Source organism: Terrapene carolina, unplaced genomic scaffold (genome assembly GCF_002925995.2).
Source record: "Terrapene carolina triunguis isolate 2854851 unplaced genomic scaffold, T_m_triunguis-2.0 Scaffold51384, whole genome shotgun sequence".
NCBI classification, from domain to species: Eukaryota; Metazoa; Chordata; order Testudines; family Emydidae; genus Terrapene; species Terrapene triunguis.
Genome location: NW_020715735.1, coordinates 2,964 through 19,015, shown reverse-complemented (window position 1 = coordinate 19,015; position 16,052 = coordinate 2,964). Strand labels below are relative to the sequence as shown.

At 58.8% G+C, this 16,052-nt stretch overlaps 1 protein-coding gene across 1 annotated transcript in view; it reads right to left on the bottom strand.

Annotated features, from left to right (window-relative positions):
• The window catches only part of LOC112124453 (HLA class II histocompatibility antigen, DR alpha chain-like), a 3,460-nt gene extending 2,976 nt beyond the window's left edge, over positions 1-484 (bottom strand). Inside the window, exon 1 of the mRNA XM_026647158.2 lies at positions 403-484. Within this exon, the coding sequence (XP_026502943.1) occupies positions 403-484 (82 nt within the window). The remainder of the gene's footprint in view (positions 1-402) is intronic.
• Between the last annotated feature and the right edge of the window lie 15,568 nt (positions 485-16,052).

Here is a 16,052-nt window from a genome sequence, read left to right as displayed (position 1 = left end):
CCCTGCTCTGCACAGACGCACTCACTGCTCAGCAGGGTCTGGCCCTGGGGCGGCTCTTTGGGGAACGCTCCCCCATCCTCCCCTGTGCCTGGCGCCCCCCTGGGGGGATCAGCCCCCGAGTCCCTGTGGGGGAGGGGGGCTGCACCCCTAGGGCAGGGCTGTGTCGTACCCAAACCACAGCGACTTCCCCACGATTCCTCTGCTGCCCCCGCACAGCCTCCCCTCCCCCACTGGCATGGGGGTGAGACCCTCCTCCCTGCAGCCCCCCTCAAATCTGGCTCCCCGTACCCCTCCCTGCCCCATCAGCCCCCACATTGTCCCCTCCCAGGGGGGCAGCCAGGTGCTCTGGGGGTGAAGCCGCCCCCCCGGGCCCAGGTGTCCCAGCCCCCGCCCCGCCCGTACCTGTCACCGCCCTGGTGCCCGGCAGGGCCAGCAGGGTGAGCAGGGCCAGCTGGGCCATGGGGACGCCCCGTCCTGCGCCCATCTCCTCTCCCCGGGCACTGGGCTGGGCGCGGGGCCGGCAGCACTAGGGGGTCAGGGGGGCACATGTCACACCCGGGGGGGGGGCAGGGCTGGGGGCAGCATCCGGCATTGGCCAGGGGAGCCCGGCCCAGGGGCCTGCACCCAATGGCAGAAATCCCTGCGCCGACCAGGCTGTTACCAGGCAGAGCAGCAGCGCTGAGCCTCACTGAGAGGAGATGGAGAAATTCAGGGTTCCCGGCTCTCAGGATTGTGTCCCGAGTCTCAGGATAATTCTTGTGTTTTCCTAAAGCCCCACCTCCGGGAGTCATGTGGGTCTGGGACGATCCCAGCCTCGTTCTTAGAGAGCAAGGGAGTGTCTGTGGGGAGAGCTTCAACCTGTGACCCCCGGGCACCCTGAGGCTCAAAGAGCAGAAGGCAAATAACCCCCACAGCTGGGATCTGTACGTCATCGCAGGATTTTAGAGCCAATCTCAGGATTTTTTAACATTTGGGGTTGGCAATACTGCAAATTCCCGGCCAGATGCCTGCTCCCGGGGCTGGGGCAGCTCCGCCCAGCAATCCAGTGTGGAAGCGGCACCTCCAGGAGGGGTTTGTCCCCGGTGTGGATGTGGCGCTGCCAGGGGCGGGGGGGGTGTCCCCGGTGTGGGGACAGCACCTCCCCACATGGCGCTCCCGCCACCTCCAGACCCCCCTGTTCTGCAGCACGGCTGTGTGCACATGGGGGACTTGGCCGGCCCAGCTGTGCACTGGGGAGGGTCACACCCCTGACCCACAGAGCTCTGCCGGGATAAGTGTTAAGTGTAGACCAGGCCACAAACGGGGTTTGGGGCACCATCCATGCGAGACTGTGACACAGGACCATCACCCTCTAGGGGGCACTGTTCCCATCCAGCCCCTGGGCCGGGACTGACTGGCTGGGGAGGTGGGGACGGGGACATGGGGCCTGTCCCCTCTGCTGGCACCGGCTCCGATCTGCTGTTAGTGACCAAACGCCCTCCCCCGGGGTCTGTCCTGGGCCCTGTGTAGGGCACGTTGGTCCCTGTCCCCTGCCAAAACCCACTGCCTCCCGCCCCCATGGCACCAACTCACCCCCCCCCCGGCTAATGCGCTGGGTCTTCACACTGCCCTCTGCAGGAGGGGCCGGGTGCTGGAGGAGCCGGAGAGGGGCTGGCCCAGCAGTTGGGGGCTGGCCTGTGACCCAGGAGCCCTGGAGTCATTCCTGGCCCTGCCACAGACTGTGTGACCCTAGGCCAGTCACTGACTTCTCTGGACCTCCCTCCCCAGCTGGGCCGTGGGGACGGGGGGTGAATGCTGCAGAGAGGGAGAGGGGCTCAGACACTGGAGGGCCAGAGAAGCTTTCTGTATTTAATAAAATCACTTTTTACTTATTAATTAACCCAGAGTATGTATTAATACCTGGGGGGGGCAAACAGCCGTGCATCTCTCTCTATCAGTGTTATAGAGGGCGAACAATTTACGAGTTTACCCTGTATACGCTTTATACAGATGTGATAGACCCAGGCCAGTTGGGAACAGCAGAGTAGTCCTGTTGGTATCCAGGAAGTGGGTGGGCGAAGCCCTCCCACTGTGAAAGGACCTCCCCCCAGCCTAAGGGGAGGATCCACAGGTCTATGATACCAAATAAATACAGGGGACAACTAATGAAAAAAACAGGAATGGGAGTGAGGTCATAGGGCTAAACAAAGGGAACCTGATGGGGACACCGAGCAGAGAACCCTGGACAGCACCCACTGCTCCTCGAAGGCATCAAGGGAGCCAGCGGACGCCGCCCAGAGGAACTCTGCCTGGATGCGTAAACGGGCAGAGGAGTGAAAATAGGCCCCACAGTCGCAGGAAATCCCATCGGCCAACCTCCTCTCCCTGGTGTTGTAGATGGCTAGTTTGGCAGGGCTAAGAGGAGGTTGATAAGGAGATCCCCTCTATGGCCCCACAAAGTCACGGGGAGTGCATAGATGAACAGGTGAGGGGGAAAGTGCAACCAAAAACGTAATAGATATATCTAAGAGGAGCTGGAATAGGGGCTGCAATCTGGCGCACTCCAGATAAATGTGCGCCAGGGTTTCCTTCATGCCGCAAAAGGGGCAGGTGTTTGGGATAGGGGTAAACCACGCCAAGTACACGCCCGTGCTCACGGCCCCGTGAAGGAGCCGCCAACTGATATCCCCGGCGGGCCTTGGAACCAGGGTGGAGTATAGGCTGGCCCACCGGGGCTTCTCACCCTCGAGAGGTGGCAGGAGGTCCCGCCACTTTGTGTCGGGGTGGGACGTGAGGGTGAGGAAGTGAAGGGTGTGGAGCACGAGCATGTACAGATGCTTCTTTGGCGCAGTCTGGAACAGAACCAGCTGCAGATCATGCAGCCGGCTCACAGTGAAAGGGCGGGGGGGGGCCGGTTGGGTCCACGGGGCAGGGGCCCAATGAAAAGGTCCACTAGGCCTGGGGTGGAGGGTGGGCGGGGCGTGCCCTCTCGCAGGACCCGGTCGAGACAGTCCCGAGCAGCAGGCAGCAAAGCGGCCCTCACCTCCTGAAGTACGCGCTGGGGAGTACGAGGTCTGGAGAGCCCCATGCGCTGAGCGAGCGTCAGGGGATCCAGCCAGACTCCCCGGTCGTAGTCCAGGAGGTCTCCGACTCTGGTGACTTCAGCCAAGACCAACCTCTGGCGCACCATGGGGGACTCCGCCACCTGCACACGGAGCTGGGGGTTGTGTAGCAGGGGCTCCGCAAGGAGATCAGCCCCCACGGTGGCCGCCACGGACCTGGTCATTAAAAACAGCTTCCAGGTCTGGAGGAGGTCTTGGTAGAAGACCGACAGCCTGGAGAGGTCTCGCAGAAGACCTCTCGGATGGAGACAAAGGAGCTGCCGGTCATATCGGAGCCCTCGGAAGCAGCGCAGGAAGGCATGTGCCAGTACTCTCCACGCCAGACTACCTGCACCATAAAGGAGCCTCTGCAGGGCCTGAAGGTGGAAGACATGGACCTGAGTGTGTGGGCACTTCAGGCCCTGCCCCCCCTCCTCCAGGGGCAGGTGGAGGACCCCTGCAGAGACCCAGTGCAGTCCTGGCCAAAAGAACTCCAGAATCGCCGTCTGGAGGTTGGCCAGGAAACCCGGGGCTGGGACCAGGGTGTTGAGCCGGTACCAGAGCATGGACAGGACTAGTTGATTGAGCACCAGTGCTCTCCCTTGAAGAGAGATGCACCGGAGTAGTACTGTCCATTTCCGGAGCCGCTCCGTCACCCTGCCCTCTAAGCTGTGCCAGTTCTCCGGCGGAGACGGATGCGTGGCAAAAAGGTAAACGCCGAGATAGAGCAGCGGACCCGCGCTCCACCGGATGGCCTGAAGCACGGGTGGGAGGGAGCTCGCCTGCCACCCATCCCTGACCACCAGGCCAGAGCTCTTGACCCAGTTGATCCGGGCGGAGGAGGCTGCTGAGTAGATGGTCTGGCAAGCCTCCACCCGCACCAAGTCACCCAGGTCCTGGACCACGAGGAGCATATCGTCGGCATATGCCGACAGGACCAGCCGCAGCTCCAGCTCTCGGAGCACCAACCCGTCAGCCTCCGACGGAGGAGACAGAGGAAGGGCTCGATCGCCAGAGCGTACAGCTGACCCGCGAGGGGACATCCCTGCCGTACTCCTCGCCCGAAGCTGACTCCTCGCCCGAAGCTGACCGGCTCGCTCAGGGTCCAGTTGAGCCTGACCAAACACTCTGCGGAGGCGTACAGCTCCTGGAGAAAACCCACAAACTGGGATCTGAAGCCGAACGCTCGCAGAGTGCTCAGGAGATACCTGTGGTCCACCCTGTCTAACGCCTTCTCCTGATCCAGGGACAAGAGGGCGAACGACAGACCATCCCTACACCCTAGTTCCAGGAGGTCCCGGACCAGATACAAGTTATCAAATATTGCGCGGCCCGGGACAGTGTAGGTCTGGTCTGGGTGGACCACGTCCGCCAGCACGGACCCTAGCCGCAGCGAGATGGCCTTCGCCACGATTTTGTAGTCCGTGCTGAGGAGCAAGACGGGACGCCAATTCCGTAAGTCGGGGAGGTCCCCCTTCTTTGGCAATAAGACGAGCACGGCTCGCCTGCACGAAAGAGGGAGGACCCTGCACTCCAAGGACTCGGCCCAGACGGTGGCAAGGTCCGGGCCGAGGACGTCCCAGAACACGCGGTAGAACTCCATGGTCAGCCCGTCCATGCCCGGAGATTTATTGGTGGGCATGCGGCCGAGGGCTTCCGAGAACTCGACCAGAGTGAGAGGCAGCTCTAGCCGGTCCTGGTCGCCCGCGCTGACCGTCGGGAATCCGTCCCAGAGCACTCTGCAAGCGTTAGAATCGTTCGGAGCCGGGGAGAAAAGATTTGTGTAGAAGGCCCTGGCCCTTCCGCACATCTCAGCCGGATCCGTGAGGGGGGTGCCATCATCCGCCAGGAGGCAGGTGACGTGCTTCTGGGCCCCCCTCTTTTTCTCCAGGGCGTAGAAGAAGCGGGAGCCGCGATCCATCTCCCGAAGGAGGCAGATGCGGGATCGAACAAAGGCGCCCCAGGCTCGATGGTCCTCAAGGGCCCAGAGCTCCTCCCGCTTCTCCCAGCACGCTCCGCAGAGGGAAAGATCCTTGGGGCTGGCGGCCAGACGCCTCTCCAGCTCCAAGACCTCCCGTTCCAACTGCTCTATCGCCGCATCCCTCTGTCGGCTGGCGCCCCGGGTGTAGTCGCAGCAGAAGAGCCGGGCGTGCACCTTTCCTAGGTCCCACCACCGCCGCGCCAAGGGAAAGGCACGCCGCTGCCCTCGCCAGACCAGCCAGAACTCCTGGAAGGACGCCACGAAGCCCACATCCTCCAGCAAACTGTTATTAAAGTGCCAATAGGCCGGCCCTGGCCTCTCCGTGCAGAGAGAGGCTGTCACGGTGGTAAGGTGGTGATTTGAAAATGGGGCCGGCCGAATGCTGGAGGAGTGGGCCTGTGAAAGGTGGAAACGTGACAAGTAGATGCGGTCCAGACGGGAGTGGCGCGACCGATGGGCCTCCACCCGGACGAAGGTGAACGTCGAGACGTCGTCCGGGTGGTGGTCACGCCAGACGTCCACCAGGGAGTGATGTTCCACAATCTCCCGGAGGACGTCCGCGGCGGCCGGGCACTGCTCGGTCCCCGAGCGGTCCCGCTCCTCGAGGGTAGCATTGAAGTCTCTGCCCAGGACCAGGCACTCACGAGGATCCAAGGAGCCGAGGAAGGCGGACGCCTGCTGATAAAAAGGCAGCCGCTCCGGGCCCGATGTCGGGGCATAGACGTTGACGAGATTGACCACAAGCCCCTCCATGCGGACCCGGAGGTGCAGCAGGCGGCCCGGCACAGCCTCGGCGACCCCCAGCACCTTGGGCCGTAGGTCGGGGGAGAACAGGGTCGCCACTCCAGCCGTACGAACTGTGAGGTGGCTAAAGTAGACCCTGTCCCCCCACTCCAGCCGCCAGCTGTCTTCGGCGGCCAGATCCGTGTGGGTCTCCTGCAGGAAAACCACAGAGTACCCCCCCTCCCGAAGGAAGGAGAGCACCTGGCTCCTGCGGAGACCCACCCTACAGCCCCGGGTGTTTAATGTTGCGAAGATGATTGGTGCCATGAGGAGGGCTGGGGGGGATCCTCGCCGGCAGAGACGCCCACGGCCTCCGTCGGGCCACGCAGCAAACCGTGACCTACCCCGTAGGTGAGTAAGGAGTCACGGAAGAGGCGGACCCGCTGGTAGGCCGCGGCGGCCTGCCTCCCGGTCCTCTTACCCTCCCCCATGAGGGCCCTCGCAGCCCGGAGGATCTGATGGAAATCCCCCCATCGCTGGAGTGCAAGCTGTACCTTGTTACGGGAGCCACGGACGTCCTCAAGGAACTCCCGTAGCTCCTCTCTCAGCGTATGGGGGGGTGGGGTTACCGATCTATGGCTATCCCCCAGTGGGGCCCCTGTCACAGCCCCGTGGCCCACCGAGATGGGTAGGCAGGGGGCAGACCAGTGGCGTAGCCAGGTTCTAACATCAGGGGAAGCGAACACAAAAAAAGGCGCCACCCGCCGCCATATCAAATTACTAGTTACTTTTAAATTTGTTATACATATTTATTTTGTACTTAAAATAAAAACACAAGAATGATATTGTTTTATAAGTACGTGTGTTATTTTGCATTTAAAATATAAAAAAAGGTTTACAGTATTGTATATAAAATAAAAACACGTGAATTGTTGCTTAGAGAATCTCCTAAGGGAAGGAATCCTCATGGTGATCTATACAAGCCAGTATAGTGGGTCTATACAAGATCCAGTGTGGGTAGCTTTGAGAAGGTCTCAGATGGAGTAAGAGCTGTTAAGAAAGTTGAGCAGCCCTATACCCAAGTGGCTGTGTGTGGCCAGCTTGTTGGGAAGACAATGGTGTTGGGACAGGACTGTCTCCATGCTAATTCTTTAAGTGAGCAATCCGTGCTTCAGGGTCTGAGGACAGATTTGGTTACTGGGGTTTCAAAGCAGAACAGTTTTATGGCCGAATGCTTGAGGATGCAGGGGAGAGCAAGCAAACTCTCACCCTCAGACTCTTTGGATTTGTGTGGTATCTCTTTAAGACAGAGTCCAGCCTTGGAAATGATAGCAGTTAAGGATATGAAAACTGGTGGACTGGCTCTGGTCTGGGGTAGTGCAAATTACTTGCCTGGCTGGGAGAGGAAGGACTTGCTAATAGCTGTTAGCACAGAGAGCCCACCCCATCAGCCAGTGAATTCTGTTAAGCAAGAGAAATCAGGGTTTGATCCTGCAGGACAAGGAGGAAAGAGAAAACTGAATTTTGCAAAGGGAAGCCACAGGTTAACCCTAAAATGCCCAAACTCCAATGATATCAAGCCAAAGGTGGGGCATGACAAACATGATTGTAGATGGACACTTGCAATGAATTTGTTATTGCTAATGGTAATTTTTGTAACAAATGTGTTGCTATTACCACAAACTGTAAAAATGTACCACGTGCCTAATATTTTGGAGAATCCCTTGAACATGTTAAAAGGAATACATGAGAACACACTTTATGTTAAAAGGCCTTGTTATACTGGTGTTTCACAGGTAATGCCTGTAAACAGTCTTGGAACTTTTCACAGGGGAAAAGACATTCCAGACCTAATGTGCTGTATGAAAAGGGAAACTGAGGCACACTTCCATATTGCTTTCATGGCTAAATGCCAAGATTCCTGTACTATGAACAACATTAATATCTACATTAATTTGATGTTAACTGGGTTCCAAACATTTGCCAGAGCTTGTATGGATAAAGTAGCTGTTTTCTTTAGCTCTTGGGAAGATCACATGAGTCATACTGAAATCCTGCTGCAAGAGCAGATCCAATCCAAGCCTGAACCAAGAACTTTGCCATTACTGGATGTCATTGATTCCATTTAACCGATTCTAACTCATCTATATCTTTTTCCTTTTATGAATAAAACTTTAGATTCCAAAGGATTGACTACAGCGTGATTTGTGGGTAAAATCTGATTTGTATATTGACCTGGGTCTGGGGCTTGGTCCTTTGGGATCAGGAGAACCTTTTTCTTTTACTGGGGCATTGGTTTTCATAACCATTTGTCCCCATAACGAGTGGCACTGGCGGTGATACTGGGAAACTGGAGTGTCTAAGGAGATTGCTTGTGAGACTTGCAGTTAGCCAGTGGGGTGAGACCGAAGTCCTCTTAGTCTGGCTGGTTTGGTTTGCCTTAGAGGTGGAAAAACCCCAGCCTTGGGCTGTAACTGCCCTGTTTTAGCAATTTGTCCTGAATTGGCACTCTCAGTTGGGTCCCACCAGAACCGCATCGTCACAACCCCCCCTTAATGCAATCCCAATGCTGCCTCCCCAAGGGACCTGAGCCCCCAGGATCCCAATGAAAAGGGCTGGGGGGGGGGGGGGACTAGTTTGCTTTCTGAAAGGCAAATTCTGCACGAAAAAAGCAAGTCCTACCGATGTGTCACTGAATGAAGGAGAAGCCCGGAGCACTAGCCCCGCACTTGGGCACACCTGGAGTGTCAGCGTTCAGGCTTGCTGGCCTGGCCCCCAGCCCCCATGCTCAGCTCACGCTGCCTCGCACTCCTCAGGCCAGGGCCACCACCCAGACGGAGGCAGGGGCAGCGCAGCATCTCGCTGTGTGGGGGCCATTGCTCACACGCCCCCGGTGGGACAGCCCCTCTCATCTCTCCTGAGGGGGCTGCTCTGCAATCTGTGGCCCCTGGAAGCAGGCAGCACAGAGGAGCAAGGGGGGGGCACAGTCCCCCGCATGAGAGAGACAATCAGACAGAGGTGGGCAGGGTCTGTTGGGGGTTCGCATGGGGGAAGTAGGGGAGAGGGGGTGGGGGGCTGCACTGGGAGACTCCAATGCAGCACCTAGCCACGCTGGCTCTGTGCATCATGAGGCCACTCGGGAAAAGGAGGTAGCAAGAGAGAGAGGCCGAGGAGGAGTGCCCTTCCCCTCCCAGCTGGGTCTGTGAGTCCCTGATCTCAGAGTCTCAGCACTGCAGGCACCCAGCCCCCAGGTACTGGGCTGGGCTGCAGTGCAAGCTAGAGGGGCTGATACAGAGAAGTCAGGACCAGTCAGAGCACTTCCCATGTCATCATGGAAACTCACTCCTGGAAAGCTGGGTGAGGTAATATGGGGGGGGGGGTAATATATATCAAGGTGGGGGGAGGAGGTGTAATATATATCAAGGTGGGTGAGGTAAAATATTTTTTATTGGACCAGCTTCTGTTGGTGAGAGACACAAGCTTTTGAGCTTTCACAGAACTCTTCTTCAGGAAGAAGAAAACGCCGTGAAAGCTCCAAACCTTGTCTCTCTCTCACTAACAAAAGTTGCTCCAATAAAAGCTATTACCTCACCCACCTTGTGGCTCTAATTTCCCGGGAACAACAGGGCTACACCAACACAGCATACAAAAATGCAAGATTCACATGAACAGCACAGAGTGACCATCATCACCCCAGGACACTATTTTCACGATTCATCTTAGCATAATGTCATCATCACACCAAGGAAGTAGCACCAGCACAATGAGATAAATATAGCCACATGTGCATGCCAAAAATTCACAGTACAAGCACACTGGGATCCACACAGCAGGAGAGTAGTGTCAGTTTAGCTCTCAGTCTCTGAGTCCATCCCCACTAAACCGAGTCCAACGGTTCAGCTAAACACAAGGGCACCTGCAAATAGCTGTACTAACAGCAGGATCGACACTGGCACAATAGGAGGAGTTGCACGTCAGGGCACTAATTCCCAGTCCCAGTGCAAGGCAATACGGGATCCAGGCAGCAGGTCCTTAGAACCAGAATTTGTACTCACAGGAAAGTGGGATGAAAGTAGAGAAGTTACAGAAGGCAACTCCCAAGAAACAAGGCACTTGACCAAATGGCTGGGTGGATGTTAAACAATCACCACCAGCCATTGTGTGCAGCAAGTGAATGACAATTAGTAATTTAATGACCACCATCACCAGAGAATTACTCAACCCTGGGACTCAGCAATACGCCCCCTCCTCCTCCCAACATGATCACAAGACAAGCCCTTTGCTTAGGAGACAATTCAGGTTTCCCCTGATAGGAGAGGGAAAATCAGGCTACCTCTCCCTGCCCCCCCCAACATGGTGCCTGGACTTGTGTTTGCCAGAGCACATGGACTAAACACATATAATGTTTTCACCCCTCAGCTCACAGAGAGCACAGCAGATGGTTCCAGCCTTCCCTTGGGAGACAATTCCATCCACACCCCCAAGGCAGAGATTGTAGCTATGAAGATTTCCCCTGATAGTTTTCCTCTCCTACCCCCCCACCCCATCCCTTCCCCACCCCTCACCCCCTAAGAGGCAGTCACCCAGATGCCAGGGAGGGGGAACCAAGTGTAACCCTTCTGCCCATCTAAGTTGGCAGCAACAAGGGCCGGGTTCTGTATCTAGGGGTTCCGTTTCAATAACACAATGCAAAACCGGCTCGAGCCCCCACCCAGTGACCTGGGACAATTACATACCAGCCCCTGGGTACCTCTAAGAGGCAATACTTCCCCTCTCGCAAGCACGGAGTCTGAGTGTAGCAGAAAATGTTTAATGACATGAGGTAAACGACATCAGCATAAAATTGGAAAAACACCACAAACCGGATTCATAACACAAACCATGAGCAAAACCCACCCCAGCAAATTGGGCCGTGTCCTTTCCCTTTGGTTCTTGAATCCAGCAACCCAAAAATCACCCAGAGTCCCCAAAGTCCAACATCCCCAAAGTCTCTGGGGTCCAGCAACCACCCAAAGTCCCAAAAGTCCAACAACCCCCAAAGTCTCTGTCCCTGGTCAGTGCAGCCCCAGAGTAAAGGGGGGGGGGCATGCAGGGTGTTAAGGGGCACCTTACGTGATCCGAGGCTGGCCAGCCGTCTGTTTCTCCGTGGGGGTTCCGCCGCAGCCTTTACCACGAGCCAGTCCACTTTCCTTCCATTCCACGAACTGCTCCGCTCTACAAGCTGCTCCGCTCCGCTCCGCTCACCGACCTGTGAGCCGTTCCAGCCGTCCCCGCAAACAGCTCCGCTCGCCGTTCCTTGGGCCACTCCAACCGGCCCCACAAGGCTCCACGCCGCTCGCTGCTCCTCCAGTCGTCCCCACAAATTGCTCCGCCAGCCGCTTAGCAATATAGCTTCAGGCTCCCCCACTAGTTAACATAGCCTCAGTGATCTCAGCTCTTAATAACGTCAGCTCTTTTGTGATTTCAGCTCTTTAGTAGGGGAGCCCCAGTGCTGGTGCACCATTGGCCCAAAGTGAATTCAGCTCAGCAGCCTGTAACTAGACTCCTAAGGGAATCAAAGTTAGCTCTGACATTCAACAGTGGAGAGAGGAGGCGGTGCAATTGGTGTTTCGGACCCTCAGAGGGGGCCCATACCATCAGGTACAAATACCTATCCCCATCCTCTCTCAATTCACTGGGTTTTGTAACCCATGCCCCTTGACAAGCAAGTGCTACTTAGGTAATGGTGAAGGATTCACTCAGTCCTTCTGTCATACAACAGTTCCACTGGCCTTGATTCACAGAATCAGGGTAACAAAACTTTATTCTTCCTGCCCCAATAATAGAGAAACTGGGGATCCCACACCAGCCAAAGTAACCACTTTCAGTTGCTGTTGTTTCATGCCAGGCGAGTGGGTGTGCCTATGCAAACAAGATCAGCCCCTGGAGTTCTTTTCCACACTTGTCATAATTCACCACCAGATGTCAGGGTAGAGCTCATCCTGACTCTGCTTACACAAGCGCACTACATGGCCTGGGCAGGGAGGGCAAGCAGGGACACCACCCCCCACAGGAGACGCGCCTCCCCCCCACCCCCCATGCCTGTCCTGGTCCAGCTGCTCGGCAGGGGCTGGTACTCTCAGTCTCTCTGTGCTGCGGGGGTGCAGGGGTGCCTCTGGCTGAGCCCCCTGCCCCCCACCATGCAGACGGCCATCCCACCAGCAGCCAGGTGCTGGCTCTCACAGACACCTGGGGGGGTTCCAGTCCCCTCCCCCCCGCCACCCTCACCACAAGACCCCCTTTGAAACACACTTACCAGCTGCTGCTACTGGCTGCCCTTAGTTGGGTGAGAGGTTAGGAGCTGCTGCTGCAGAGCCAGAGAAAGCACGCCTGCCACAGTGCCCCAAGGAGCAGGTAGGAGAAGGAGGTGGGACTGCACCTCACCAGTGGGGTCTCCCAGCTCAACCCCTGCTTCAGGAGTAGTTCCCATCGCTGATTGGCTGGTGGCCAAAAACCAGCTAAACAGCACCCACTCCCCTAGCTACCCTACTGCCCCCGCCCCGGCCGAACAGCTGATGGCTTGTGAGCCCCCAAGGGCCCCATAAACAGTTGACTGGTGGGTGGGGTGGGTACACCTGCCCCCTATAGGGGCATGCCCCAACTGACCCCCTTCTTCCTCAAGGCCCCAGCCTCTCCTCCTCCCCAGGAGCCCAGCTTGCTGGAGGCAGAGCTCAGTGCTTTCCACCTCCCAGAGTAGCAGTCTGTCTCCCTCCTGCTGGGAGACAGCCGGTGTGGCAGGGAGGGGGCAGGGTATGCAATGCACATGCTGGGGGAAGCCGGCAAAGCCTGCCTGCAGGAGCCCAGCTCTTAATCTTCCCCTACCTAGGCAATCAGCTGTGTTTCCTTCCTGCTGGGAGACACAGCTGATCCGCCAGGGTATGCTAAGCACCTCTCTGAGTCCTCCCACTGAGCCCAGCTTGCCGGAGGCCGGAGCTTGGTTCTTATCTTCCCCTCCCTGTGCAATCAGCTGTGTCTCCCTCCTGCTGGGAGACGCAGCTGATGGGCATGGCAGTGAGAGGGGGCGGGGTATGCAGCAGCACGCTGGGGGAAGCCGGGCTTCAGAGTGGCGCCGCTGGTGCCATGGTAACCCCGCCTAACTAAGGCGCGGTTTTTGAAAAAATTGCTGAGGGGAAGCAGCTGCTTCCCCTGCTCCCCTCCAGCTACGCTACTGGGGCAGACCCTCGACCTGGCGTCTGATGGGTCGACGCCATGCGGCCTGCCCCGCTCCCCGGTTCAACAGGGGGCGGCGGAGGGAAAATAGCAGCCCCTGGTGGGTCGGAACAGGGAAATACAAAGGCAGCTCCCTGGGGGTCGTCCTCTGGGATATGGAAGGAGTCGGCCCTAGGGGCAACAATGGCATCATGGGAGGTGGAGGGGCTAAGGACGGGGTTGGCATCACGGACAGGGCTGGGGTCAGGAGTAGGGTCAGGGCAGGGATCAGGAACAGAATCAGGGAGGGGGACAGAGGCAGAATCCTGAGCCCTAGTAGTTGGGCCGCTGGCCCTTCTCGGTCCGGCTCAGGAATCTGGGGGGTGGGAAGGGGACCCTCAATGATGCCGGGCTCAGCCGCTATGGCCAGTGTGGCAGCCACGGCATCTGGAGATGGACAGTCTTCAGTGGGGTCCCCGCCTGGGAAGGAGGTCGGTTGCTCCACACCTAAGAGGGACACCCCATGGGAATTGGATCCCGGCAGCGTGGCACTGGCCATCGCTTCAGTAGGCTTGGCGGCCATCAGCGGGGTGCCACCCACACCCGGGCAGATGGAAGAGTCCAGGGGACCCTCAGAGGCGGGAGCAGAAGCAGCAGTTAGGGGAAGGGAACACGCGGAAAGGGGAACCGGGGTGAGGTCGCTTAGATCAAGGCCCACTGGCAGAGGGTCGTCCTCCCCCTGGGTGACCGGGGTCAGACCCAGGGCCTCGATCTCCTCATAAATGGAGGGGAGATCACCTTCCACCACCCCAGGGCTCTCCCTGCCAGAACCCGAAGCGACGCTCGCCTTGGTGCTCACAGGGGCTTCAGATGGTAAGGGGGCAAGAGGGGCTCCATCGGGGGCTGCCACAGGAAGGGACTCCGGAGGAGGGGCGATGTTACCTTCCGGTGCTGCCACGTTGTCCCCAGCCGGCACCATTGAATGGGAGTTGTCAGGGGGCAAAGTGGAAGGCTCAGCATCGGTGCCCCCCTTCCTGCTCTTCTGGGGGGTGTCCGAATCTGAAGGATGGAACGGAGCCCGAGCCTTCCGCTTGCCCCACTTCCCCTGCACTAAGGACCAGCCCTCCATGACATCATCTGGGGGCTGGCTAACAGGGGTCGGGTCGGGGAGCAAGGGGGATGGCTCAGGGAGGCAATGGAGGGGCAGCATGTAGGAGGGAGGATTCTCTCTGGGGCGGGCCCTCTCCCACGCCCGGTGGTATCTCTGCCGCACCCTCCTCCACAGGCCCTGCTGGATCGCAGGCAGCAGAGGCAGGGCTCTGCCGCTCATCTGGGCGTGCTGGGGGAGGTACCCCTTGGGCCCGAGCGGGAGCAGTGGTGGATCGGGAAGGAGGAGGGGCAGCTCCAGGCACCGGGCAGCCAGGGGCGCCGGCGATGACAGGGCCGGCGCCTTGCCGGGGGTCCCGGAGGCTCCTCCGTGCCGGGCCAAGGGGCAGTCCCTCCGGACGTGCCGCATCACCCAGCAGAGGTATCACCGGGCCTCCCCCGTGGAATAATGCACCCGGTAATGAGCTCCCTGGTAGGGGACCAGGAAGGACCCCTCGAGCACCTCTCCGCCACGCGCTGCCGGCGGCAGTTGAAGCTGCACTTGCTGGCGGAACGAGAGGATGTGACAGAGGGCGGGGTCTTTGCAGCCCAGCGAGAGAGGGCTGATGATGGAGATCAGTTCCCCCAGGGTAGAGAGGGTGGGTAACAGGGCGGCATTGGGTAGGAAGGGAGGGACGGAGGTCAAGATTAACCAGACCCCCAGTGGCTCCAGGGGGACGAACACCCCCCCCACCGCCAGGCCCTTCTCCACCGCCTCCTGGGCGGCAGCCTCCGATGCTAGGAAGAAGACGTGGGGCAAGGCGGGCACCAGGATACAACGGACGCCGTGCTTCCTGGTCAAGGTGGGAAAGGGGCCCCAGCCGCTATAGATGGTAGTGGAAGTGGTGGTCGGAGGAGTAGTGGCAGGCGGGGGGCCGCCGCTACCTGGGTGTATGCCCTGGGGGCCAGGGGAGGGGCACCCGCAGAGCTGGTGGAGGGAGCAGCGGGGAGGGATGCCGCAGCCAGTAGCGGGGCTGCGGCAGCGGGGGTAGCCCCTGCCATGGAGGGCCCATTTTTTTTAAAGCGGGGCCCTTACCCTTTTTTCTTCCCTGACCTTTCCTGCCGACTGGGGGCGCTTCCCCCAAATCAGAAGGGGCGAGGGACGTGGCAGCAGCGGAGGTCTTCCCAGTACTCGCCGCTGCCAGTGCCCCTGCAGGGGGGGCGGTAGTAGGTGGGTCGGTAGCAGCGGTTGAGGTAGAGGCTTGGGGAATGGACGCGGGGGCAGGTGGAGGAGAGGTGGTGGGATCAGCGTGAGGGGCCTCACCCGCTGTGTCCCCCGCCATAATGAGAGCGGGGAGGGGGACAAACAGCAAGGAGAGGGGAGGGAGAGGAGGCAACCACTGCTCCCCGCTAGGCTGCAGGCAGGGGAGGAGGGCGCCAGAAGGGGAGGGCTAAATGGGCGTGGGGAGCTATCAAGGACTTAGGGAGGGGAGGGTGTCAGTCACCGACTCAGAGTGGAATTCTGGCTCCTCTAGCTGCACTAGGGGATTGGGGGTGATAACAGCATAAGGGAGTGCAGTGAAGAAGGGTAAACTCAAACAGGGAAAAAAATATCCCATCTCCTAGAACTGGAAGGGACCTTGAAAGGTCATCGAGTCCAGCCCCCTGCCTTCACTAGCAGGACCAAGTACTGATTTTTGCCCCAGATCCCCAAGTGGCCCCCTCAAGGATTGAACTCACAACCCTGGGTTTAGCAGGCCAATGCTCAAACCACTGAGGGGCACAAGCGCATGGGAGGGGGCTAATCAGGGCTGGGGGGGCCACGGGGTAGGGGGGAAAAGAATCAAGCTGGGAATGGGGCGGAGGGACCAAGGGGCTAGCTTCAGGGCTGGGGCAGGACAATCAGGGCTGCAGAGGGAAACGGGCGGGATAGACAAACAAACTGAAGCTGAGGCTGGGGAGGGGCAAATGGGGTAGGCAGCAAGGGATAAGTT